This window comes from Opisthorchis viverrini, assembly GCF_000715545.1.
Source record: "Opisthorchis viverrini unplaced genomic scaffold opera_v5_152, whole genome shotgun sequence".
NCBI classification, from domain to species: Eukaryota; Metazoa; Platyhelminthes; class Trematoda; order Opisthorchiida; family Opisthorchiidae; genus Opisthorchis; species Opisthorchis viverrini.
In genome coordinates, this window is record NW_008751808.1 from 89,240 (window position 1) to 116,470 (window position 27,231).

At 43.8% G+C, this 27,231-nt stretch overlaps 1 protein-coding gene across 1 annotated transcript; it reads right to left on the reverse strand.

The window, feature by feature from the left end:
- Positions 1–5,904: 5,904 nt before the first annotated feature.
- T265_06925 (hypothetical protein) lies at positions 5,905–9,572 on the reverse strand (the record flags this gene model as incomplete). The annotated part of the gene is made up of 3 exons (XM_009172328.1): positions 5,905–6,708; positions 8,210–8,290; positions 9,422–9,572. The coding sequence occupies 3 exons, from the start codon at positions 9,570–9,572 to the stop codon at positions 6,500–6,502; spliced, it is 441 nt and encodes a 146-aa protein (XP_009170592.1).
- Between the last annotated feature and the right edge of the window lie 17,659 nt (positions 9,573–27,231).

Sequence of the window (27,231 nt, forward strand, 5' to 3'; positions counted from 1 at the left end):
GAATCATTTGGCTTTCTGTGAACCAGCAGGTTTACATTGAGTAGCGTTGAAGGAATTTTGTGCCACTCAAATGAATTTTGAAAAGAAAGGCCAGATGTGAGTGACCACTTCCATAGTGGTTGGGGGGATTTCCACAAATTTAGAACTCGTTCGGTTCAGATGGACCATTAATTCACTCACAAGGACACAGAATGCTCTCGAACTCCCTTCACTTTGAGGAAAAACCGGGATTCAGGATCCAGGTTACGTTGTCAGCTTGTGATTTGTGATTTATGACACCGGTGTATGGATTTCACTGGCAACGATTGATATGATCGAGAACGCCCAAGGTTGATCGGCCAGGTTAGTTTATGTGGCTAGTCATTTATTCACACACCGAGTGGATCAAGGTCAACCATCCTTCAGGAACAGCGGAAATTGAAACCTAATCAAAGCTGTGTTTTAGGTCGTTGCGATCTTCGGCTGTCAGTTTGTTTTGATCATCTGTCCACAATGTTTACAGTAACATGCCACACCTCTCGGGCACACCTCTTGCGATACATCAAATTCAGTGATTCGGTTCCCTACACAATAAAATTCACTGCCTTATTAAAGTTAAAGGTTCCGGGCAATTTAACTCAGTAAAGTACATTTCTTTTTTGTGCACTCTATTTACGAGTAAGATGAACAATTCAAATTAAACAATGACAAATAACTGAGAAAAATACGGTTAGATGATTTCAAACCTCATGAGAATAAGTGGTAAAAATCAAACCCGGATTTAGCTGGATCTCTTAATTCACTTTTTGACAGCGTCTCGTTCTTCATTGAGGTCGTTTTATAAAACTTCCAAAGTATGGAAATATTTGTCGCACTGAGAGTTTCATTTTATGGGGTGATCACTGCAGTAAGACTGCCTGTTGCATCTTGAGAGAAGATTCAAGCGATTTCCTGTGTTGCGCTTTCGAGATGATTTGATTGACAATGTATTTCAAGACGAATGACAATCGCACCCATCTGGCCGTCTCAAGATATTGTACAAGAAGGTCGGCTTATCATACGTCCTCTGTAATAGCAGCTTTCACAGAAAATACGTGCTATAGTGTATATGATATCTTTTATTGAAACACCAAGGCATCTCTCGTGCAACCGATTCGCTGAAAGGATGTTTCGAACTAGGAGCTTGCTTGAATCTTCCTCTCCTATCAACTGTCCTGCAGACTCTCTAGATAATCGATCGGGGATGAGCGAAAAACTCACCAAAAGTGTAAGTTTCCGAAAGATGATGAAACACAGTGGGATGCGACTGACCTTAAATTCAACCGACTTAGCACAATATTTATCCAGGTGGCGGAAGGTGTCCTAATTTGGAGCGGCTGTTAGGAAAGAATTCATTATGCCTTGATTTCGCCTTTCGCAGTCAGTCAAGCCGAACAGCGAGAAAAAATTTAGGAACGAGTGTACAGGAGCAAAAAGCATGCAGCAATAAAACCGTACAAAACAAGAAAAACCCATCCTTCGTTAACCCTGGCTCGGATAGCTTAGGCTGACTCTGACATCTTATCTGTTCTCACCGGAATACACTACTCATAAGGTTGCTGAAAACGTTTGAACAGTTTATTACTAATTTCTTCCTTCTATGCGCTCATCAAGTGGGCGCAGTCTCCGAATTCGGGTCAAGTTTATTTTCCAAACCAATTCTTCACCACTTCTACGCATTTCACGGAAAGCATTCACTTGGAAGTTACATGGTATTAGCCGCGTATCCAACCAAGTCTCAGTGTGTATTACACATCTTCTTGTTGGCACAGTTATTCGCCCTTTGATTTCCTTCATCCGAAGCCGTCTGAGGGGTGCCTCTGAAATGGATGAGTGCTACCAGTTTGGCCGCCTCTAGAAGCACATGTCAGCTGTTGATCTGCCCCACAGATCCTTTTGGTAGCGCGACATTCTAAGTGATGGAGGCGGTGAAGCTAAACATTCAGAACTGCATTCAATTCGTAAGTATTCGCCACGTAGCGTCCATTTCATTGTCGCCGAACACGAGTGTCCATCAGTACGGACCCCTGACATTGGTCAAACATTCCTTAGACATTCTCCCCCTTTCCTCTATCAGCTTTCCTTTCTAGCCATTCTGTTTATTCGATTTTGAGAGAAATGCTGGGATGGGGAATATATGGATATCTTTCCTGTAGGCTTGCTCACGTGGTTCGACATTTCAGGTAATCCAAGTATCTTGTTTTCATTTCAGTTTAGTTCCTCGGCTCCCAAATGGTCGTTTACCGAGGACAAAGATACTAAGCAAATGAGAGCCATGTGTTCGGGTGATAGTTCAAACGGCGCATAGGCCAAGTATGACTGAAAGCGATTGTTATGCAGGGGAGACGATAGCTTTCATGCAAGACCGCCGTTGACCGCGTGATATTGCCATGTCTGTCAAAGTCACTAGTCATTGGTTTGCCTCGTCCCACGGTTCCATCAGGGGGGCACAGCAGTTACCAATACAGCTTATTGCCAAGTCATGGGCTGACCGCTTATCGGTCGCCCTCAGTGTCAAAGTCACTAGTCATTGGTTTGCCTCTTCCCACGGTTCCATCAGGGGGGGGGGGCACAGCAGTTACCAATACAGCTCATTGCCAAGTCATGGGCCGACCGCTTATCGGTCACCCTCACCCGATAAAGAGCTGGGCGTAGCCTGTGATCAGCTGATCCATCGAGGAAAGTAGGTGCCAAGTCATGGGCTGACCGCTTATCGGTCGCCCTCAGCCGATAAAGAGCTGGGCGTAACCTGTGATCAGCTGATCCATCGAGGGAAAGTAGGCTTTCTAGGAGACCATCGGGTGTATCACACCATATTACTGAGTTTATATTTCTACCAGACCCATGCAATACTTCGCAGGCACCAATGGCCAAACAATGAAAGTTTCAGAGGACCTTCCACACGCAGCGGCCACGTCTCATAAGGTAGAGCAGATCGAACCTCGGCAATGTACATTCTACTCTTGACAGTCAAGCTGACGTCACGTCAGTGCCTTAAACGTCGGAGGTGGGCAATCACTGCCCTTCATTTCCCAATTCCGGAGGTACGTTCGTCAACAACTAAACTCACTTTGTCTCCCTGGTGCGTTATATATCGATTAAGTCCATTTGGATAGAAAAAAACTAAATAAGCAATCTAAGTACAGAAAACATAAACACATACAAGACATGATTCCGCAAGTCCTTGATTGCCATTTGAGTGCACTGAATATTGAATAACGTCATACAAATAAATTTGTACTTTAAAGTATTTTGCCACTTTTCAGCTGTTTGCGTGAATTCAACAAAAGTCCTGAGGTTGATGCCCGTAGGTTGCCCAGAAGACAACTCGTTTACACAAAAGTAGAAGACAAATATTATTGAAGGTTCGATCAAACTTGAGGAAAAATTGCCGCCGAAAGTATAACTACTTGAAACAGACGTTTTTTGACATCAAATCTAGTATTCTAACATGTACGCAAAATCCGGAAAACTGAAGGTAATGTTCGGAACGAATCAATTAAATTCGAGTGGACACCAGTGTTCATGAAGACAAAATTGTGTGGTTAGCTGAAGATAGGTTAAAAACCTGATCATTTGGAATAAGATTGAAATATACAGTTCCATTGCTCCGTGAGCGTTCTGGCTTTTTTCACTTCATCGAATGGATCAGCTTAAAGGGTGACTAATTTTTTATCGTCCCTTATGATTTCTCATAGGCGCTACCAGTTAAGAATGAGTAGATATGTCCGCGTGAAATAATACAAATACTTGTCTATCAAGGTGATCATCATAGGCCAAATGTTCCTTCTATGTAACCATCCGGTTGCATTACTGACGTTCTCTATACTACTTTGAGTAGTGTAGACAGAAGGGAATATTCGTCAAACAGGAATAGGCAGTCTAGCGAAAAACTGAAATACCCTAAATAACTCATGATGAAATTCTTGCGTTCATCTGGCTTAACACAAACGCAAGAAAAGATCAGTGATGAATTGCTAAAATTTATTATCACTGATGGCCATAACTTGTCCAATTCCACAAGATATCCAGAAACTTTGAACCAACACAGGTAAATGAGTAATTATGTTGGATTTATTCTTTCCAGCACGTATCATACAACAGGACATTTATTTGTTCTTTGGTCTGGCTTTGAGTTTCTATCGAACGGTTGGACTCAATAGCCATCATCAGAATTGATGAGTAGAAGTCGCGTCAAGCCAGTGAAGCAGAACCTACAGTGATCAGATCAAAACATTGTTGGAAACTAAAGACAAAGTCGATATGAGGGTATATCTCTGATTGTAGGAGCATATTAACCCGCATCTTCCCACTTAAACATCCTCAAAGCACGCTGCAACAATCAGATGATCTCTGTTACCCACTACCGATAAGGTTCACTCTTCATTACTCAACCGAAATTGTCCGTGCGAGGACCAAACTCCCGGGAATCATGCAGAATCGCCTACGATGATGTCGATGCATGCTCTTTTTGTTTCTAGAAGGCACTTTTAACTGTTGATCAGGCCAAAAGGCTCATAGGCCTTTAATTCTTTTTGTCGTTCTCAAAATCCTAAGTCCGTTGTCTTCTTAGTTATCTATGAAAATCGCCCGTCCAATTCGCGCGCACTTGGTTTAGAGACACTACCCTCCTGCAGAATGCTGAAACGCATTCCTTCTCAAATATGTACGAACCAGTCAAAAAAGACCATCCCTGAAAAAGGCATGACGCGTTTTCCGTCATGCCGACCTGTTTGGGGAACTGCCGCGCACGAGAATACTTGAGTTTACAGATGCGTTCACCAGACGCATACAAACTAGTAATGCTCAGGTTGACTACCACTCGGAAAATCAAAGATATTCCAGCTAGGAAGTGTAGAGTTTGTTTCAAACTTCCAAGAGAATTAATTCGACCGTCAAATCTGGCATGATCTGCTCCGAAATTCTGAATGAGAGGGAGATCCATGCACCTGGAACTCCTAGTGTTTGAAACTGTATATTAACGTACTCATGGCTGATAAGTTCGTTGATCCGTTTTATCAATATACTGTAAACCAAATCCGGTTTAAGGAGAACATAAGGTTGACGGAAACTTGGGGACTGCGCCTACCTGATGAGTCCCAAAAACGCAAAACCATTTGTGGGCTATCGAAAAGTTTTCAGCAACCTTGTGAGTAGTTTCCTTTATAAAAATGCACAATACGCTGTCTTAACTAAGTTAACTGAGAGTCCCCACAGCCAGAAAATGCCCATAGTGAACAAGACTCTCATTTCATAAAGGAAACTACCCACAAGGTTGCAGAAAACTCTTCCACAGCCCATGACCGGTTTCGCCCTTCTTGGGACTCATCAGGTAGATGCAGTCCTTGAGTTTCCGCCAACCTCATGTTTCAGAGAAGTACACTCTTTTGCAAATCAGTTTGGTTGACGGGAACTCGGGGACTGCGCCTACCTGATGAGCCCCAAGAATGGCGAAACCGGTCGTGGGCTATCGAAAAGTTTTCAGCAACCTTGTGAGTAGTTTCCCTCATCAAGTCAGATACTGTTCACTGAACACCATTGTGCCGCCACAAGCGCTACACTATGGCCCGTCAAGTCTTTTCAGTGAATTCCCATGACCAGAGGTTGGTGCAGTTCCGGCTTTCGAACTCATCGAATTCCTAGCGAGGTTTGCTTCTGAATGTGAGAAGACGCGTTTACAACACTCTATCACAACGCAAACACAGCCGTGGAAGACGATACAACAGTGAACACTAATCACGCGTGCAAGCCACAGAACAGACAACATGATGAGTGTTCTCACTATCTACGATTACAACTCAGTCGAACCAAACTGAAGTCTCAACTAACAGAAGCTGGATAATGGCACGGAGAGATGTGGGACAAGAGACAGAGAGAACGATTGGTCTGGTGCTTTTTTTACTTCATTAAAACTAGATAAAAATAAATATCAGGGCATCTGGTACGCAGAACGACAACAGTTACAGTAACAACAATAGCCACAAGAAAAAACAAGACCATTTACGACCAAAAAAATATGGCATACCAAAGAGAGAAATGACATGATTAGAGAACGCCATTCGTGTTCTCCCCCACAAAGTGCATGCACAAAAATACCTGTTGGACAGAAGGGATATCTGCAAAGTTTTTTCATCGATTTTGTAGCCCGTAATTGGGGATATCGACCCATCAGAAGGTAAAAATGAACCTTTGTTTTGAGCAATGTTACTACTTGGTTGGATGGCCGTCATAAGTCAATGCTACAAGACTCAGCTAAATGCTTCTCGTGAATCGGTAAATGCAAATACATGCGAGCTTTTTTATTTTTTTTTGTTGCTTCAATTGGCTCTGTCGTACATTGGTTGGTTGTTTGGGTAAATAGGTGGGCGGGTGGGTGTTTCGTGAGGAATGCGTAATCATCGAATGGAATGAACAAACGATGGATGTTTGCTGCGTATTGCTATCGTCGGTTCACAGCAGAATACGAAGTGAGTAGTAATAGTCAGACGGTGAAGTCACGATATTCGGGTGGTATGGGGTTGTACAGGCACATCTTCAACTGGGGAACACATCGACATCGGTGGTAGGGATTTCTGGTCTCATTCCGCGAGCTAATCATATTTGCGAAAAACCATTCGTTGCATCCAACCCACTGACAAACTTCGAAGCATTCTTTCGCGGTGGGAATTACACACATAAAGCTGCCGGTTTCTAAAATAAGTAATGGAACGAATAGTTGAGTACAGGCTTCACTACGGTAACCGAAAAGAAAATAGGCTTTATATCAATTATGGTAAGAATGATTGTGCATAAAATCCACCCGGTGGTGACATTTCTGATGTTGCTACAAACGCAACTTTCAATACAGCCGATAAGCAGTGAAAAAAACACTAAAACCGATGGTTTTTTCAGGCCCTGAAGTACAAGCCCACCTGGAACCACATACACTCATGTCCAACGAACGTAGCGACTAATACCAAAGGACTTGAAAAGCTAGCTGTGCACTGTGATCACAGTCAACTTGTCCCTTGCAAAAGACCGTCTAAAAAATAGCTAAATATCTATTAATTAGGATGGAGGAAACTACTCAAAAGGTTGCTGAAAACTTGTGAGTAGTTTCATCCACGAAAATATACTGCGATATCTCGAATAGCGTACCAACTCGAACAGGAGGCAGTCTTTGTGTGCAGCGCATTTGGTTGAAGAATATCATAAACGAGAGATTTAGTTGGTTGAAAGCCAACTTGAGTGGCAAATGAGTATACTTATCGACCTCAATTAGGATGTTCTCCTGCGGTGCAGTGGGCGCTGATATTTTGAGTGTTGACATCGTTCAACAACACTGTGAACTAATATATGAATTGCGTTGGCTCGCACCGATTAGCTAACACTGGAAGGGTAAGTTGATAGCGAATTCGTTCGAGGCCACCTTGACAAGTAACAGTTTAACAGACCTGTTACCAACATTTCCCACAAATTAAGAATATCATAAACGAGAGATTTAGTTGGTTGAAAGCCAACTTGAGTGGCAAATGAGTATACTTATCGACCAATATCACAAACGAGAGATTTAGTTGGGTCACCCGTGAAAGCCAAATTGAGTGGCAAATGAGTATACTTTTCGACATCAATTAGGATGTTCTCCTGCGGTGCAGTGGGCGCTGATATTTTGAGTGTTGACATCGTTCAACAACACTGTGAACTAATATATGAATTGCGTTGGCTCGCACCGATTAGCTAACACTGGAAGGGTAAGTTGATAGCGAATTCGTTCGAGGCCACCTTGACAAGTAACAGTTTAACAGACCTGTTACCAACATTTCCCACAAATTGTTGCTTTCACACCTGGTTACTATGTTCATTCCGGTTAAAAACTCATGTGGTAAATACGTCATTACCAACTGGCCACGTTCGAAGTAGGTTACAATCTCAAGTGACCTGGTTCCATAAAAATTCAAAATTACCAAATATCACACGCTGGTTGGAATAGCTAACTGTATACCGGTTAAACGAGGATAGTTTTCTGCCTTCAACTAAAATGACATCTATTTTGCCCCAGTTTCTAAGGTACCTATGCGAAATCACTGGTGGGGGGGGGGCGGTTTACAACTGGGTAGATTAATTAACACCGGCTCCGTATAGTCACAAGCTAACTGGATTATTCCAAATTATGTAACAACAAGCTGTGGAGAGTACCACTCATGAAACCTACCTGGGTCAAATCGATGGCCTTCCTCCGGACATTCCTTGGAGAATTTTAGATCCCTTATAGGTAGTCCCTTGTAATTGACAACTAGAGGGTGTTGAAAAAATACAAAATTAAATAGCACCGTTTTATTTGTTCCATGGGGAATACATAGTATATTTTAAAAATGTCTTCAGAGCATCAATTCCTTCTGGTTGCTTAGATAGCTACGAGATATGCATCTTGCAATCACTATAGGGAAATTTGTTCATCTATCTCCCAAACCGATTTCTCATGAGGTAGTGAAAACTTACGTATATTTGTAAGATATAAAAAATACTCAAATTTGCAGCTGATGCCCTTGATCTAGAAGGTGCATCGTCCTGGAAGCACCGGTGGATGTTACGTACTACGCAGTTCGTGATATGTCTAGGGGTCAAAACTGTTTTTTGTTTCGAAAACGCCTTGTCAAGCATCATATTGAGCTATTGGTAGCCCAGGTGCGATGTCTGGTTATATTTATAAGGTGACTTTAATCTGTTCTCGAGCAAATGATGATAAGCAAGCAACTAGCCAATTTTGATGAATAAATCTGAAGCCAACTGAAGTACATCCAATCAATATCAAGCACATGGCTCAAACTCAAGCTTTCTACCCAAGTTTCATCTACTTCCTTGTCCCAGTAGTGCTTACTGTTGCCATCTCCCTAAGTTCTGAGCAAGGTGAGCACAAAGACTAGGAGATGCTTCAGGTGTAAACGCTCTCAAATTCTTGAAAAAAATCTGAATTTAGTTACGGGACAGAGCCCGAAATACTGGACCCTCAATCTTCACCAATCTTCGCATTGGTCATCTCAGTTCATGATAGAAATATAACCCTTAAATACCTGTGATCCATAATGCCATTCATCCCTTAACAACTCTGGTAAACTCAACGAATTTGCAAAGACTTACTCATGGCATTGCTTTGTGACCAGCAAAACAGTGTGAGGAGAAAGCCAGTGAAGAAGCTGAAATTTCGTATCTGTGTCATATTGATCATAGACTGTCTCCTGAGTAGGGTAATGTATCAAAGATTTGATCTGACGAAAACGGACGGTCAACACACTACTGAGGCCTCTCGCGCGGGATTATGCTGCCAAGTTATTGCTGCGCTCCGGCAACTTGGTGTGTTTATATACACCTGCCGTGTTTACGGCTTCCGCCTGATTCCAGTAACATCGACTGCCTCTCTGCTAACCAATCGAATGGATTGTGGAAGGGCCACGTTCATGATGAAGGGGGTCTGGCAAAAGAAACAAATAAGGGACGCGGTCGGTTAATGTGGCCTGTGGGTTGGGTACAGCTCTGCCGCTGGCTGAATCGCTGACGGCCCCACACAAGCAGGCCATTGGTCAATTGGCCGATTCTGTCAGCCTTGATGCTTATTGGATGGTTGAGAAATCGTATGATGTTTGGTCAACGAGATTGCCTCCGGAGACGTGGCACACGGCAACATGTTCACACACGGCTCCAGCGATCAGCGGGTTGCTGAAGCGTTTTCCAAACACCTTTGTGGGATCTGTTCCAAAGTACTACGTCGGATTACAGATTGGTAACATTCGTAGCTAACGCTGCAGTCGTAATGTTCGGTTTTTGAATAACTTCACATGGACCACAGAATGAAACGTCCAAGCTTGACTTATATTTAATTAGGTTTTCAAAATTCGTGCTGCTCAGCACTTCTGACGGCTGCACTGGCTACAGAACCCCTGTTGCACACGAACTAGCAAAGATGACTGCAGGCAACAGGTAATATAAAATTTTGAAGGTCTCCTCGCAAGATGGGTAACGGAAGAGGACCTCAGTTATTTCCAAGCCTGATCTATTGATTAACAAGAGGTTCGCGCCGAAACGGAGCCACAATTTACAAAGAACTTGATTTCTAGCCATCCTGGGCTTTATTAAACGGATTAATCAGCGAAGATATTGTTCCCTTCTCAGCACAATTATTGAGCCATTCAAATTGCTCGCTTTTTTCTTCACGTTGGGCACTCCATCGTTTGGTCTATTCTAGTTATGCGAGAGGACGCTTTCTCAAATGAACCATCTTTCCCCTGGGAATAGGTTTGTAATGGCATTCACACGGCATTCATAGATTGAACTGTGGTCACCTCCCAAATTAAACTACCACGTGGTTTGTTTTAGGTGAGTGGACTTCGGTTCACACTGCTCAACTCATGGGGGTGCTTTTCCTGACAAGTGTTTATAGGATTTGCCCGCCGTGGAGGACACAGAGAATAGAAGAAGCTGAATTCCGTCAAACGATTTCCCGGGTAGCTGTTCCCTGGAAACCGGGGGGTGTTGCATATACTGACCACGTGCAGGATGATAACTGACTAAGGTCAGTAAACGGCACAGCAAGTGAATCGCACGTCATTGAGGATAAACTCCAGCTATATTAAGACTGTCTTAATTGGATTTGGGCAACCTTAGAGTCACCGATGTTCTCGTTGTGAGCTGCCTCAAACGCAACAACCGTCGAAAGGGGGCTAACCACGTGGTTTGCTGGTCATTCTACCACACCCAATAATTTACCTCACGGTGGAATTCAGCCATCACCGATTGTATATCTACAAAAAAAAAACAAATTTTACACACCTTCTGGTAAAACAGAACTGCAATACTAGTACTACAAATCTTAGCTTGCCAGAGGGGCTAATCGCATAAAACAGGGGGAAAGGTTTACGTTTTGTACTCGATTTATCTTCAACTCCACATGCCACCTCCTAGTTGAAGGCATTTCTGCATCGGGCGAGTTGGCTCAAGTGGTTAGAACGCGAGTTTACTGACCGGAAGGTCAAACCCCGACCTCTGCCTCTCGACTTTTCCTGTCTAGGCTTGGATAACCCCTGGCAGTATTTCAGCCCTCGTGCTTCGGCATGACAGCTAGGCACCGAAAGGGCACTACGGTTGAACGACCTGACCTAACACGTTTAGTCATACTCCAATTTTATCGGCGCGCTTGAAGATTTTTGTTGTCATCGCCATACTACTTGTATTCACAAGAACACACCAAACGATACCTGACCGTTAACTTGATCCTATACAAGTCTGGTTGTTCGTCTTGCCACCTTGACCAGTTCAATACGATAGTTCTCAGCTCAGTCACAGTTCCCATTTCGCATCTCCGTCTACTTTTAGAAGCTATCCACTTTTTCAATCATCCCCGGTGTCCACGAGATCTGTGTTTACGGAGTCCAGTCATAAATGAGGGCAACCTAGTGAAAAACCAATTGATTAGCAATAAAACAGAAGCATTAATTAGCATGGGGCAAACTATTTGAAACACAGAAAGACAGGACAGTTTGTTCGATGTTCACAACGGAAAAATGAGCGTGTAGCTTTGCTTACGTATACACGATAGGGAAGCTTTGAAGAAAAAGTACGAATAGTGAAATCTGTTTGCCTCTAGTTGTTTTAATTTGGTTTTGATTGGCCAATATTCATGATGCGTTCGGTTGGGTTGGGAAAAAGAGGAACTTACCAATATATTAAGTATAAAAATAAATTGGTATCTTTGAGAAATTCTACTTCCTTATGCCGTTGTGTCTGAAGCCTGTTTGTCGTTTACCGTTTCCGGGGATTTGATTCAAACTTTCGTATGCGTAAGCATGAAATTCACTCCAACGGTTTTCAGTACCTGGGTTTCTTTGTGAAGTCCCGATTCGATGTAGCCTTTGAGTGGGTACTGGCGACTCGTACTCCGAAGGATATGTCCAAGACGAGTTCGAGTGATTTTCTTTTACGGGGCACTCAACAGCAAAGCAGACCAACAGGAAATATCTTGTTACTGAGTGGGGACCTTCATTAGGAAACTGACCTTTAATTCGTGTTTTTTGTTTCACTCTGGGACCTCATGATTAAGGCGTAGCTGGAAGTCGAGCATTGTATAACTGCCGATTTGAATGTCGCCCGATTAAAGCAGACTCCAACAGAGGCCATAATACTACTGTACGGATAACACTATGCCCTTTCATTTCTAACTATAATTATCCTGCAGACCTCTAAGGAGCTCTATAGGCAGAAAAAGCCTCCATTCCTGCGTAAGAGTAGCTTGATTTCACTGACAAATTGATTCGCGACGCCAAGAAAACACCAGAGTGATCATCTTTCATATCGTCTCCGTATAGAACCCGGTATCTCATGAAACAGCTTTTGACCAATATAATTTCATAAAGAAAACTACTGACAAGGTTGCTGAAAACTCTTCGACAGCCCACGACCGGTTGCAGGCAGGCGATCTTCAGCGGCCAGAGTATGACCATCTGGCCAAACTGCCAGTTTACTGACACCAAAGTGAAACGGAGGTTGACTTCTCACCGAGCAAATTCACTGAAAAACAATTGGTCCGCGAAATCATATTCCGAAACATGACCTTCATCTCGACCTTCTAACGCTATGTTCATGAGTGCCTCCGGAACTAGACACATTACTTTACCCGGTGTACTTCCCAGCCTTGAATTATAAAGAAGTCCGAGACTGGTACACTGGTATAACTGGGCGCTTGAGTCTAACTGACTGGATGTTGAGGGAGAAAATTAGAAGAAAACCTTTCGATCTCTCAACGATTGTGAACAACGCCAGTCAGTGAGGGACATTTATTTAGCAATCTCGTGCATGCACCTGCCAAACTACTTGCTGTTATACTACTTGGCCAATGTTGCAAACGCCTGTGTTCAAATTTATCCAACATGAGCTGTCATCACCAGTGTGCACCTGTAAAATAACTTCCAGAAAATTCGACACCTATAGTTACAACATTGCAATGGTCAAAAGGATACAAAAAACATTTCAATGTGTTTGATAACTGAGCTTTCACATCCAGTTTGAAGTTTCACTTTTCTAGTACCAGAGTGGCAAATTTGGGCTTTGAAAACTGATGAGTGTCACAAAGTGTAGTAACTTGTGGTGCTGGTTAAAAGACGGTCAAATGGATCAGGTGATGAGGAAAGTAAACAGGAGTGCAGTTGCTTGCACACCAGTTTGGTTTCTGAGCGAGATTCAAATGAATCGCTGCTAAGGCGGCCGTTTATGATGCACCCACGCGTGAAAAAGACACTTAAATAAGCAAGCGTTAAATGAACTAGAAGATAATATGCGGTTCGGTTGAAAATTAGCTGGAGCCAGGATACAGAATTTCGTCAGGAGCTGGCTTGGAAATCGAAGGCTTTGTTTCAGTTCTAAACACCACTGTCAACTCCATAGTGTTACGAGTGGTCTGTTCGTTAACAGTGACCTACACACAGATTCGATGCAAGTCCAATCCAAGTGTATGGTCCATAAAGACTATCCTCAAGGTCGTGCGGTACTTCCGTCTTATCGATTAGTTCGACCTAGATTTTGATGTTGTCGCTCGAAGTTCATGAGATCACTACGAATTCACAGGCAGTGTTCACTTCCGGATGTCTTACACGTCTAGTCGCGTTGCATTTTTCAAGTGGAACCCCAGGGAAGGGTCAGTAGCGGACACGTTTCCAGACACAATCCAAGGCTTAAGTGTAGCACCTTTGCACGCCACCGCGACTGAAGTAACAGTATGATATGGCGCGTTCGCGCTATCGACATGGCAGTTAAATTGCTAAGGCTAGATAGACGATAGATAGATCGATAGACGATCGATATTTACTAAAGCCTGGGCCCTTAGTCTTCGTCGCAACTACTTAATCATTTGCAGACAGATTTGTCAAAGGTAGAAACAAATTACACCCGTTTGTCGAGAAATACAAATCAATCTGGTTTTCACGAGAGACTCAACTGAATCTCTCGCTTACGATATAGAATGATTTAGAATATCATAAGCGAGAGATTCAGCTGAGTGTCTCGTGAAAACCAAATTGATTTGTAAATGAGTGCATTTCTCGAAAAAGTCCAGTTCGGCTTCAGGTGGAACATAAGGTTGACGGAAACTCGGGGACTGCGCCTAACTGATGAGCCCAAGAAGGACGAAACCGGTCGTGGGATGTTTTCAGCGAGTAGTTCCGTTTGTGAAGACATCCGTTTGTGCTATTCTTCAGCCGAACGCTGAGCACAAAGACCACATCGTGTTATTCGGGACAGCAATGAGGATTATAATCAAACCAACTGGCCTTCTGTTGAACCTTCTGATGAAACCAAGCCACTTGCCACTTGCTTACACTCTTGATGAAATAAAAAACATCTGATACATACTCGGTGATTAGGCCTACATGACGAGCTCGAAAGGGGGCAACGCTGCCGAACAATATCCACATTTCTGTCTGAACAACTACACCCACTTGCATATGAGTCTGGTTTTCAGCCCCACCTCTCGTTTATGATAGTCTGTGTGTAGCTCAGAAATGTTCAGTGAATAACAACACATTCGTCATCATTTATTCAAACCAAGGATCGAATTCTGGTTGCCACTTACCAGTTGTTTGTAACACGCGGCAATCATGTGTTTTCAAACCCAACCCCGCCCCCCCACATCAACTACGCAATTTCATTTTAATGCGCAACCAACTTTTCACCAACTTTCCAGCCTACGATTGAGGTGAATTCAGCTAATGACTCGACTTGAAAGCCTCACCAGGTGAAGCACACTTTCATGAAATGAACTATTTTATCGCAATTGGCACTGGTTTTCGGCACTACAGCTACAACTTGGCTTACAGATCTGCGTAGGTCAGTATTCATCAGGAACGGTTACAGTGCGATTAGGATGGCAGCAAAAAATACAAAAACAGGGCAACAGTGGCGTCACCTGTGGGATGATAGTTTGATATTTTGGATACCGTTCCAACTGAAACATGAGTACCATGAACGAGCTCAAGTTGATTTTCAACCGTCTCCCGTGAGAACCAAATTGAGTTTCAAATATGTGCGTGGGTCTATGTGTAAAAAAGTCAATCCGGAACAATAAGAAGTACTTTGGGATTCATCTCATCAGACTTGAATGTTCTTGGCCATGATTTCGAATGAGACGTTTCTCTCTTTTCTCCCATATTCTTCTGTTACTCTTTCGCATTCATCGCTTGCATTCACTTTTTATGTTTGTGACCATGCCCTTCAAAAATAAATGATAGTTTAGTGGAAGCATAATTGAACAAAACGAGTGAAACTTCCAACTGAGTTGTTGTCACACGAGAAACCAATCAATACTTGACTACGTGATGTGGTTTTCATGACTGAACGATGAAAGACACTATACCGTCCATGTGAGAACTAATCACAATGCTGATCAACCACTGGTGGCCAAACGGTTGTGTTGAAATTATCAAAAACCGGGTTTGAAACTGTGTTTCGTCGGACGCTGACTGCCGATGATTCCCGATAAAGATTAAGTAGTGCTTCTCGGCTTCACTGACAAGACGAAATTTAAACTGTTGGAAATTCACATACCTGGCCTATCAGAGGAACCTCAAGTAGGACAGAACCGGTAGTGGATCAGTCTCATGATTAATGCGAGATAAAGTCTGGTAGATGAGCTCAAAGTTAATTTTCAGTGATCCACGGTTAAAATCCCAGTATGTTTGTGTACCAGTTCTTAAGAAAAACCAATATGAGAGAAGATGGCCCCTTTTTTCCAGGCCTCTTTCAGGAACAGCTGACTTGATACCAAACAGACTATATCCAAGCCGATCTTGATAAGCCATAAAAACGCGTTACTGGGGGATGTCAACCGACCGTCCGATTCTACAAGGATCAATCTCTGGACATGTTTCTGCAAAAGAAATCCAGGCCCTGATTGCTTCATCATTGCTTATAATCAACTGTCCTCATCACCGAAGAGCTTTTTGTGAAGGCAGCTATCAGTGGAAGACCGAGTTCTTTGGTTCTTTGATTATCGTTTCGTAAGCCTGCTTATTGCAACTCAAAAGCTTCATTGTGTTCTTCAGTGCGCTGGACAAAGCTGCATTCTTCTTCGTTCCCATGGACGAATCACACTATCACCTTTCGGTATACACAAAAATCGTCTTGAGTTAGTTCCTTCATTCTACTTTTCCCCAGTGCAGTCTTTGATATGTGGGATTTCGTAACAGTTCATTTTTTCTGATGATCGTCGCAGAATCGGTTCTGACGGTCTCCTGGACAGAACTCTCCAGATCATCAGGCTTCTGACATCAAGCTTTTGTTTAGTTGCACGACAGTGTAATTTTCCTGAACTAATGCACTTTATGTGTACAACAGCTTCGTTTTTGTAATCAACCGATAGAGAAGTTCAATGTGAAACCAGAAAACATATCCCACCCATAGCAACGGAATTAGTTAATCAAAAAAATTTGGTGACCAGCCTCCTAACTGAGATACCAAAGTTGTTTTTTCCCCTCGAATTGCAGTAAAACGTGGAAGGCAAATTATTAGTAAAAAGTGTCACCGATACAAATGAACCTTACAGTTTATATTCCAAGGCCAGGTGTGCTCAACAGCTCTCCGCAACTGAAACACACAGATGTGATCCCTCATTTGAATAAAATAAACAAATAGGACAACTGCAAGTAAGTGGCAGGCTATTTCTCTTCAAATAAGGTGCAAGTTTGACAGGAACTCGGGCCGAAGCTGTAGGTTGTTGCCCAAAAGTACTATTCAAAAATGTAAGTAGTGTTATATCACGCATTTGTGTATGTTTAAGCAATGAAACACACAGATGTGATCCCTCATTTGAGTGAAAGGAACAAATAGGACAACTGAAAGCAAGTAGCAGGCTATTTCTCTTGAAATAAGGTGCAAATGTGACAGGAACTCGGGCAGAAGCTTTTAGGTTGTTGCCCAAAAGTACTATTCAAAAATGTAAGTAGTGTTATATCACGCATTTGTGTATGTTTAAGCAATATCCTCATCATCATCATCATCATCAACATCGTCATCTTCGGCAACAGACTAATAGCAAGTATTGGTGCCTAACCTGTCTGCACTCATAAAGACTACTGCCGTGATAAAGAGTGAAACGGAAGAGAAACAGTGAATACTCGGTGTGAAAAGCACTACCTTGTTCGAATATGATCAAAACCAAGGTGCCTACACTTTGCAAGATATTACCAAATCTGAACATGTATTGAGTTATGTTACACTATTTATAAGACCGCTGAATGTTCTTCAACAGCCCAGGTCCGGTTTCGCACTTCAGGGGGCTCTGCAGGTAGGCGAAGTCCCCGAGTTTCCCTCAACCTCATTTTCTACTTGAACCCAAATTGGACTGAATTTGAAAACTAAACTCGTTTACAAATCAGTTTGGTGTCCACTGACACAGACGAGCTAGGTGCCAGTAGGAGCGGTGGTCTTTGTCTGATTAGGACCTAAGAATATCAGGTTAGACGTAATACACTACTCATAAAGTTGCCGAAAATTCTTCCACAGCCCAAATTCGGTTTCACCCTTCGTGGGGTTCATAGGTTAGGCGCATTCCTCGAGTTTCCGTCAACTTCATGTTCTACTTGAAAGCAAATTGAACGAAATTAACGAAACACCCTCAAGTAGAGCATAAGGTTTACGGAAACCTAAGGACTGCGCCTACCCGATGAGCCCCAGGAAGGGCGAAACCGGTCGGGGCTGTCAACGAATTTTCAGAAACCTTATGAGTAGTGTAATAAGTCTATATATGTATCACGATAGCTGGAATATTGTAGCGACTGAAGCATGAGGCCGCCTGGAGCAGCACATTCAGTTGCTTGAAAACACCATAGACGAGAGATTCAGCTGGGTTCCAGGTGAGTATCTCGCAAAACCAAATTTGCTTTGCAAATGAGTGTTTTTCGCTAAATCTGAACATCTTATCCGAGTACGACATGATCAATGAGCTTCTGTGCCAAACCCACCGAATCAATGTTAGCATGACTGATCACGAATAACTTCCCGAGAACTTCTCATCAGATAATGTGTGATTTCAATTTCAGGTTCAGATCTCAATGTTTATCAAAAACCATATATGATTCTGAATCACAGACCAAACATTTTTCAAAAGGGCCAAAAAACTCAATGTGTGCCAACTTCCAGTTGAGCCATGACATTGAACGAACAATGACTCAGTCGTTCATATCATGCAAATACATGTTTATATGGAATACTTTAGTCGGTGTGGATCCTAAGGTGTGTGATTGATGAATCTGCCAGTCTATGCATGATAGACATGTCCAATATTCCTGTGTCCATAGTACTTTTGGCCGTTCAGTATAAGTGCATGGGGTTTGAAATTACCGTTGTCAACCTGAAGGAGACCAGCGAAGACCGAATGTATACACAGAAAGACAGTTTGGAGGGACAACCAAACATTAACTAAAAAGTAGGGTGCAGTTGGTGCCTCCCTCAACTAAAATCACGTCCCTCGGTCACCCTCTTTCCGCACGTTTCCAGAGTTTATGTCAAACGTTCTTGACACTGGAGTTCCAACCTCAACGAGCGATGTTCTCCTTTCAGTCTGTTATTGGCTTCGGTCACAATCCGGGACCAGGATAAAAAAGTCGACTCCTAGCTCAAAGTGCTATTGAGGTTCCTACTCACCAGAGTCTATTCACATTTATCAGAAAACTTTCTTGCTACGGAGATGTCTCTTGCCAATCTACCAAAATCTATTCCTGTCCCAAAGAAGGACCAGTGTGTTACATATTCAGGATGCTTTCCAATGGACTTTGCTGAGTATCCATGTTCTTTCTCCTTTTAGTTTTGATGGAAAAGTCAGCCATGCAAACTTTGATACAAAAGTGCAAAGTTGTCAAAGTATGTCAAGAATTTTTTGTCGTTTCAAGCACGGTCGAGGGTGTTCTAGACTCCTGCGGCGCCTGTAAAATTTGTCTGTCATTCAGTTTGGCATTGGTGCAGTAGTTACCTTGTACTAATTACCTGCTTTTGTAGGTTTGAAATCGATTTGAAATTTGGTCTAAAAAGAAGGATAATACACCAACTGTGTGAACTTTTCATCTGAGAATTCGTCACTCCAGTTGGCCTTGTGAAGTGAACATCATGGTTGAAAAAATAGTGGCACCAAGTCCTGTCTTGTTGCGAGTTAATCACACCGCAAATCAGATGCTCGTGGCCGAAACTTGTTGGTTCGGATCTCTCCGACGGTCCCCGACGAGGATGGAACAGCGCTTCTCGGCGTTCTGGTATACAATGCCAAAATCGTAAACTAACTACCCAATTAATCTGAGCCCCCGGTAGAGTTAAACTCCCCAATCAATCATCGTACTTACTAATTGTAGCTCAGCAAAAAATGAACACATTCATCTCACCTGAGGTCACCTCACCGTATTCTCGTGGGGCTCATCAGCACAGGCGCGTCTGATGGCTTCTTCCCTCAGGTATGAGTAGAACAGGTGTATTATCACTCGTTCGAAACTAGTGATTAATGATGATGATGATGATGATGGTGATGATCATGACGATAATGATGATGATGATGATGACGATGATGAAATTAGTGAGGACAAATGCCAATTGTCAAAACATACGAGAATACATATGTCAGATTCTATTTGGTGTGTGTAGTGTAATGTGAGGAAGAGCGAAAACAATCGTTCTGTGACTAGATTTGAGTGCACTTGAATCGGAGCTGAAATCTGACGGCGTGACTAAAGCGAATCCTACCCAGTAAACAAAAATCACTCAATTGGAGACAGATAAAATAATGTTGTTGTAACGGTATTTTCCTCAGCTTAGTTCTCGGTCTGAGTCTCCCAAGCTAGCGTTCACGTCAAAACAACCACCAAAGGTGCACAAGGTCTATTAATGCCCAAAAGTTGTACGGTGCTTCGTATATATAGCGTAAGCGGTTATAACTTTCTGGGAGTTCTGACGCGTTCTGGATGCGCCATTGGCAACCGGCATTTGGCCAATACTGAGTCATGATTGGCTGTTGGGTCCAGATTGTTGACCAATCAGATCTCGTCTTGATGCCGGACCGGCACGTATCCCGAATTCTTGACCAATCTCGTGCGGGTCAGACTTATCGGCCGTAGCAGCGCCTAAAGACGTGCGGGATCCGTGTGGAATTCTGCCTAACAAATGTACACAACAAATGCATCACCGGTACAAAGGATCCACCATACAAGACAAAAGTACATTACGAAATCACCTCTGGAGTGATGGGTAACGCACCTGGCACAAAATGGTCTCAAGGTCACTTCAGTTCGTTTGTTCATGCGTAGAACTGAAAGAACTATTTGTGACCTCCTTGTCATTTGAGCGTATTTTTCTGCTATGGCACTAAAATATATTAATTTCCATTTAAAACCTAATAGTATTATTTATTATCTACTATTATTTACCGAGTCTATTTTAATTACATTTCACAGCCCCTTCAATTCGGACCTTGCGTGAAAATAATTACACTTGAAAAACGTATTTTTATCGAAAGCGACGCATTTTTGTTCCAAACCACAAATCAATTGGAATTGAAAACGACGTCAGAGTGCCAGTTTCCATTACTTCATCCTGGCCTGTGCTCCAGATTGAAGAAAAAGCTTAGATGTTCGCGAATATACACTCATTTGCAAACTAATTTCGTTTTTCGAGAGACTCACCTGGAACCCAGCTGAATCTCTCGCTTGTGATGTTCTCAGGCTTACCTGATGAGCCCCAAAAAAGGCGAAACCAGTCGTGGGTTGTCGACGGATTTTCAGCAACCTTATGAGTAGTACATTACAGAGCTTAGATGTTCTCCATACCTTGTGATTCTAACACAATCCGTCGCGGCACGAAAACCTCAATAGCGATAGTTGCTGAAACATATCAAGTTACTGTCACCGATTATCTGAATACTTCGCTTGAATAAAACCACTAAGTTCTGCAGTCACGTCATCCAGGATCGAGTTTGAGTTCCAACGTGGCTAAACTCTCTGTCGACTGTCGACCACTGATCTGTTGGCGAAGTGAATTTAACCCAAACAGGTCCTGTGGACACTACATCTGCTCAAAACACAATATTGGCTTCGGCAATTTGGTTAGCCATGTCTTGAAGCTAGAGTTTCAGCTGACGTCAGCCACACAACTCTAGGTAGAATATAACTACCAGACCAGAAACAATGGAAGAGATTAGATTAGTGGCAACTGTGAAGACGTGTAAATCAGACTCCAAAGGCTTGCGCGACTTGCGTTGCTGTGCTTAAAACTTTGTCGTTGAGAGACTCCAAGGGGCCTACGGAATGTATAAGCTATTCATCACAACAAAATCAATGATTATCGATGACACTGAGCTTTAAATTGCGGTGGTCCTCTTGATTCCCCTTCCTGAACAGTTATACTACTAACAACTACTACTAACAACACGAATTGGGTCGGGAACTTCCGGCAGTTGGACCCTAATACTTCATAGAAATTGAAAAATCGGGCGCCATTTGACGCCCCCCACGAGATTGATTTTCAGCAAAATCACTTGGAGTTCTCAGTCATAAGTGTTGTGACTCAGTCGTAACGTATAATCCATCTACTCAGACAAATACATCATGACTACCGCTCATTTCAATCGAAGAGACTTCGCGAAGTACCCCTCAACCAATGTTTGTTCGTTAACTGTTAGCCGTTCCAATACTGTTGAAAATCAATAAGGTCACGAGCTGTTCTCTGAAGTGTGTGCTTCTTCGTTAGCGTACCTAATAATCGGGCTGACAAACGTCGGGTGTATGAATCAGCCCTTGAGATGAATGTAGGAAAAAATACCGATCCGGGATGGTTTCATCCAATCTGGAGCCTTGATTTTGCCTCTCATCGTCTCACATAGCCACGAGGTTAGAGCCGAGAATCAGATCTTTGAATGGCGACATCGGTTTACCAGGGAATTTACGCTGTTTAACTTAACGAAGAAAATATTCTGAGCACGGCGAAAGTCTGAGGGCAAACAGTCAGACAATAAAAAGAAGGAGGGGACCAACTAGTAACAGTAAATCGATTTTGAGAAATAGCGAAGAGTTGCTAGCTGCATTCTTCAGCCATTGAGATTTCAAGAAAACATTGACAAATGAAGTCCTTACCTGAGTCTGTCTAACGCCCCTCCAGGTATGCTAAAATTATATTTCAAAAGACACGAATCGAAAACAAAAGTAACATTTTATGGTGAGATAAAACTTTGGCCTCAGGACCCATTCGGTTTCCATACAGAACCAGGTACTTTAACCATCCTCCACATTGTCGACGCTCTACAGGTGGTCTGCCTTCGTGGATGGAAGTAGATCTAAAAAGTTCACTGTAGTAAAATGGCTAAAGATCACGAAAGTGATATGACCCAAAATGATAGCAGCGCGACCACCAGCGTTAACGTGTTCCGAAAGGAAACGTGCTGTCACGCCTTTAATGGCAACCACTGAATCCGGGCAAACCAATGGTAGTCAGTTAAACTTGTCACGTGACGAGTTCAATCGTGCGAATTTTAAACAGTTACTCAATCCATAAATGTTCACCAGTTCTCTTTGAACACTAGACCTCCGTAGAACTATTCCGCCTTGAGATAGTCCACAAAGCGCCAACTTTATAGGGGCTCCAAGAAGATACTGAGGCCCAGTGGTCATGATATCCGTCGCGGTTTCGTTCAACCATCGTTGCTGCCTGTGAAGGAAACATTGTTGGCAAAATTGTCCGACTGCCCGGATCACCGAATCCCCCGTCAACGTCTTTCTGGCAGTTCAACTGCTTGAACAAGTTTATCGATTTGTCTCCACTCCCTGAAGAAGAAATCCCCCAGATTACTTACTCACTAGGGAACCATAAGTTACTTCTTAGTTTTTCAAGTTAAGCTGTTGGGATTTTTCCCTCGTCAATCGAAATGATTGAAGAAATCTATGTCCTAGAAAGTATCCTCACCACTTGGTCATAAAACAAAGCACCTGAATCGTTGTTTTACCACACCCAATTTGCAGACTCTTCGTTCTGGGAAGACTGCTCGTGGTGGATAAGCTGAGCCGTCGTGCAGAGCACACCACTGTCTACAAAGAGATCAAATTTGCACGCTACAGCAACGGTTGAGGCACATATATGTCAACCAGAATCCCACGATTGTCGAGTTCCTCAACACCGGTGCTGCATTCAGTCGTGTGTTGGACAACTTTGTGGAGACGGTGAAGGCAGTGTATTCCGAAATATTCCAGCCGTCTAAGCTTCCACATCACAAGCGGAGGTTGTGAGTGGCTTCGTGTACCTCGGATGTAACCCTCTTGATCAGGCCGGATTGTCTTCAGCGTTACGTTTGATGGGGTATCAGTCGAAGCCATAAGAGACAAGTTTGTAAAGCTTCAGTCCGAGCAGTGCTCCTCTACGAATACGGAAGCTGACAGTCATGTCTACAAGAAAGAAGCGTCGTGGAAGTCATCCAGTGGCGTACAGACGATACCAATCCGACACACATGGTCGCCTTGATAAAGAATACTTGTGATTGGACACTACGTGACATTCTATTTGTAGTAATTGTCCGTTGCTTCTTCGTTCCGAGAGAATGTCTCACCCACTGACCTCTGAGTCTATTACAAAAGCTTTGAGCATTCTCATTTTATTAAGCCGGTTTCTCTCTTTGTGTTTGTCCACCCCCTCCCCGAGCTGGAGCGTACATGATCCAGTCCATTTATGGATTGTCTATAGATGGAACTGTTGCGCTATACTGGGGGCAGTCCCTGCGACACTCACAGAGTCGCTCATAACAGGTTGGTCAATAGTTAGAGGTCTGACAAACACAGTCTCCTGGTCCTTCAGATTAGAGGCTGGAACATGTAACGACTTGTTCCGTAGAAATACATTTGCATTTCCGACCAAACAGCGCTGCATCGCGGCTAGGCTTTTGAACTAAATCCTTTGGTTGGTGGAACATGTAACGACTTGTTCCGTAGAAAGACATTTGCATTTGTGGCCAAACAGCGCTGCATCGCGGTTAAGCTTTTGAGCTTAATCCTTTTGGTTGGGATCTTAATCGCCCTTGTAAATCTGACAATAAAATCATGCCACATCGGCTAATCGTCCTCCTGTCTAGGTGTGGGCTCCTTGACGGTATCACAGCCCACGTACATCTAACAAAAAAATCATGCCACTTCGGCTGTCATGTGGTGTTATCTTCCGAGTCGCCTTACTCGCTGCATAAAGCAGAGCAAGTAAGCGAAACAGACTACTGCTGACGTCTCCTTTCTTCCTCTTTCACATACCTTTTCTTCCCTCTCTGCCCACTCCAGTAATAACTCTCCCTTTGTAGGCCTAGCGCTTAGGACTAATGACTCCGCCCGTCTTGCATCGGTTTTGCATGCAACATCTACTCGTCACATGTTGCCGACATCTTCAGGTATCTCCAAATCGATCTTCAAACCTCCGCACCCAATCTATCTGGCCGCCTTCAATGTCCGCACTCTGAAACAAACTCTGCTCTCACACTGGACTCGCTTAATGCATGTTGTGTCTCAGAAACAAGAGTTCAAGTCGCAAGCGCAGTGGTTGAGCTGACCGCCACATATCTCTGCATTTGCTTCCGGCTGCACAACTCTGGGAAACCAGAGGCTGCTTCGGCGGGGTACGCAGAGGTTGATATCGTCCCGAGTCACCGGGAGGAAGTATCCTTGCTTGACTGGTGATAGTCGCCACAGTGAGGTTTGTCTGGCGACGTCTGTGACGGAGTCCCACAATCAGGAAGCTGATCGATGTCTGTTTACCGTGTCTGTTTACACTCCAAATGACTGTAGTTCTGACACCGCCAAAGATAGGTTTTATGACGCCCTGAATGCCTTGCCGCGGCGAGCTAAAAGCTCAGACATCGTGGTGGTTGTCGGACCAGGTACGTGCGGATATTGGGGAACGATTGCTTCAGCTGTGTGCTAATCGCAGGCTGTTTTTTGTAGTACTAACCTCCGCAATAGCCGAAGTCGTCTGGCCACTTAGTATCCTCCAACGACAGGCTGGCCAAAAACTCAAATCGACCACACTGCCATCAGTTGCCGGTGGCGCGGATCAATAATTGACTGCCGGTCGTTTTGGAACACGTTTGTGAATTCTGACACGCGCTCGTCCGGAGTCGCTTCTACCTACATTTCCCTGGGCCGCGTAAGGTGTGGACAAATCGCTTGGCAACTGAGAGACTGGAAGATCCTAACGTTAGACGAATTCATCAGAATCCTCTTCTAGAGTCTCTTCCAAATGCTCCATCATCAGATGTGAACTCACACTGGGACGAGACTGCCACCTGTTTGCACAGTGCTGGGAATTTTGCCTGTGAAACGACCCAACCAGGCGTATCCAAGCACTGGATATCAGACCGAACGGTGGCACTGCTTAAATATCGGATAAATATCCCAGCCAGTCCTGAACATAACCCGGTGCGAAGAGTTATCAGACGTCAAGTGGAAGTGAGCGTGCTAGCCGATCGTGAAATATGTTGGACACAGAAATCCAAAGAAATGAGAGAGGCCCGGAAAACCGGTAATGCCCGAAGATTATTTCAGTTGATCCGTGCGACCGGTCCCCGCAAACCACTTGTGAGAGCAACCATCAAGCATCAGAATGGAACGACCATCTCCAATAAACAAGGACGCTTGACTGGTGGGCTGACTTCGAACAACTGTCGTGGCCACCAGCCGGCACTCATCTGGAGCCCACAGGTGAAGTAGAACCCTGGACGTTGAACGTGGAACCACCTACGGCCTCGGAGGTTTACGACTGCATATGTCCTCTCAAGGGCCACCGAGCTCCTGGTCCGGAGGACCTCCCACCCGCACTTTTCCTCAGTCAGCGCTTGTCCGTTCTGTTTGCTTGCATTTGGGAACTGGGGAGACTCGGTGATAGTGCCCGGATTTGCGGAAACCCGAAGTGCTTGCATGCAGCACCAACGGCGCTCAGCGGAAGGTGTAGGTAACATTTCTGCTGTGAGCAAGTTTCCAGTGGTTTTCTATCACTATTGCAGAGCAACTGCGATTTGAATGTCATTCATCAATCGACCAGGTGTTGTCTGAAAGAAGACAATTCAAATACGGGCAAGTCCATGACCCAAAAGCCCACGATCTAAGATCTCAAGCAAAGTGCGTGTCCTTGTCGAAACATGGTGTCAGTCATTCATCTTAATGTTTTCCTAGGACAATCGGCAGCGTTTAACTGAAAATGGAATGAGCCTGATACGAATCCACGTCAATGCACAACTTACTGGACGGCCATTACAGGCCGAACCGAAACCACATCCCTCGAAGCAGCAGGCACCCGCGTTCCTCCTGAGTTTGGAGTCTGTTCACAAGACGTGTGTAGACCACATGCTTGTTCGAGGAGGATGACACTGAAGGAGGGCATTTGTTTCTTTCAGAGAAGCAGGATATTCCACATAGACAAATGAGTGTTTGGCTAGTGCGGACCACATGAGTTCGCTGAAGTTGGAAAGGTTTCAAACGCAGTGCAGTTTGGTGGTGTTTGTGGTGGTTGTGGTGCTAATGATGCTCATGTTGCTGCTGTTACTGGTATTGATTTCGGTGATGCTGGTACTTGTGCTTTGTTTGTGCTGATTCTAGTGGCTGTGGTGTTGGTGTTGGTGTTGGTGGTGGTGGTGGTGGTTGTGGTACTTGTGCTTTGTTTGTGCTGATTCTAGTGGCTGTGGTGTTGGTGTTGGTGTTGGTGGTGGTGGTGGTGGTTGTGGTACTTGTGCTTTGTTTGTGCTGATTCTAGTGGCTGTGGTGTTGGTGTTGGTGTTGGTGGTGGTGGTGGTGGTTGTGGTACTTGTGCTTTGTTTGTGCTGATTCTAGTGGCTGTGGTGTTGGTGTTGGTGTTGGTGGTGGTGGTGGTATTGTTGTTGTTGTTGGTGTTCTTGTAGTTGTTTTTGTTGTTGTTGTTGGTGGTGGTGGTGGTGACGCTGGTGACGCTGGTGGTGGTGGTGGTGTTGTTGGTGATGGTGTTCTTGTAGTTGTTTTTGTTGTTGTTGTTGGTGGTGGTGGTGGTGTTGTTGGTGGTGTTGTTGTTGTTGATGGTGTTCTTGTAGTTGTTTTTGTTGTTGTTGTTGTTGTTGTTGGTGGTGGTGGTGGTGGTGGTGGTGGTGGTGGTGGTTTTGTGGGTGTGGTGGTGGCGGTTGCGGCGGTCATGGCGGAGTGCGGAAGCCTTCATTATTATTTTGACCAGGCA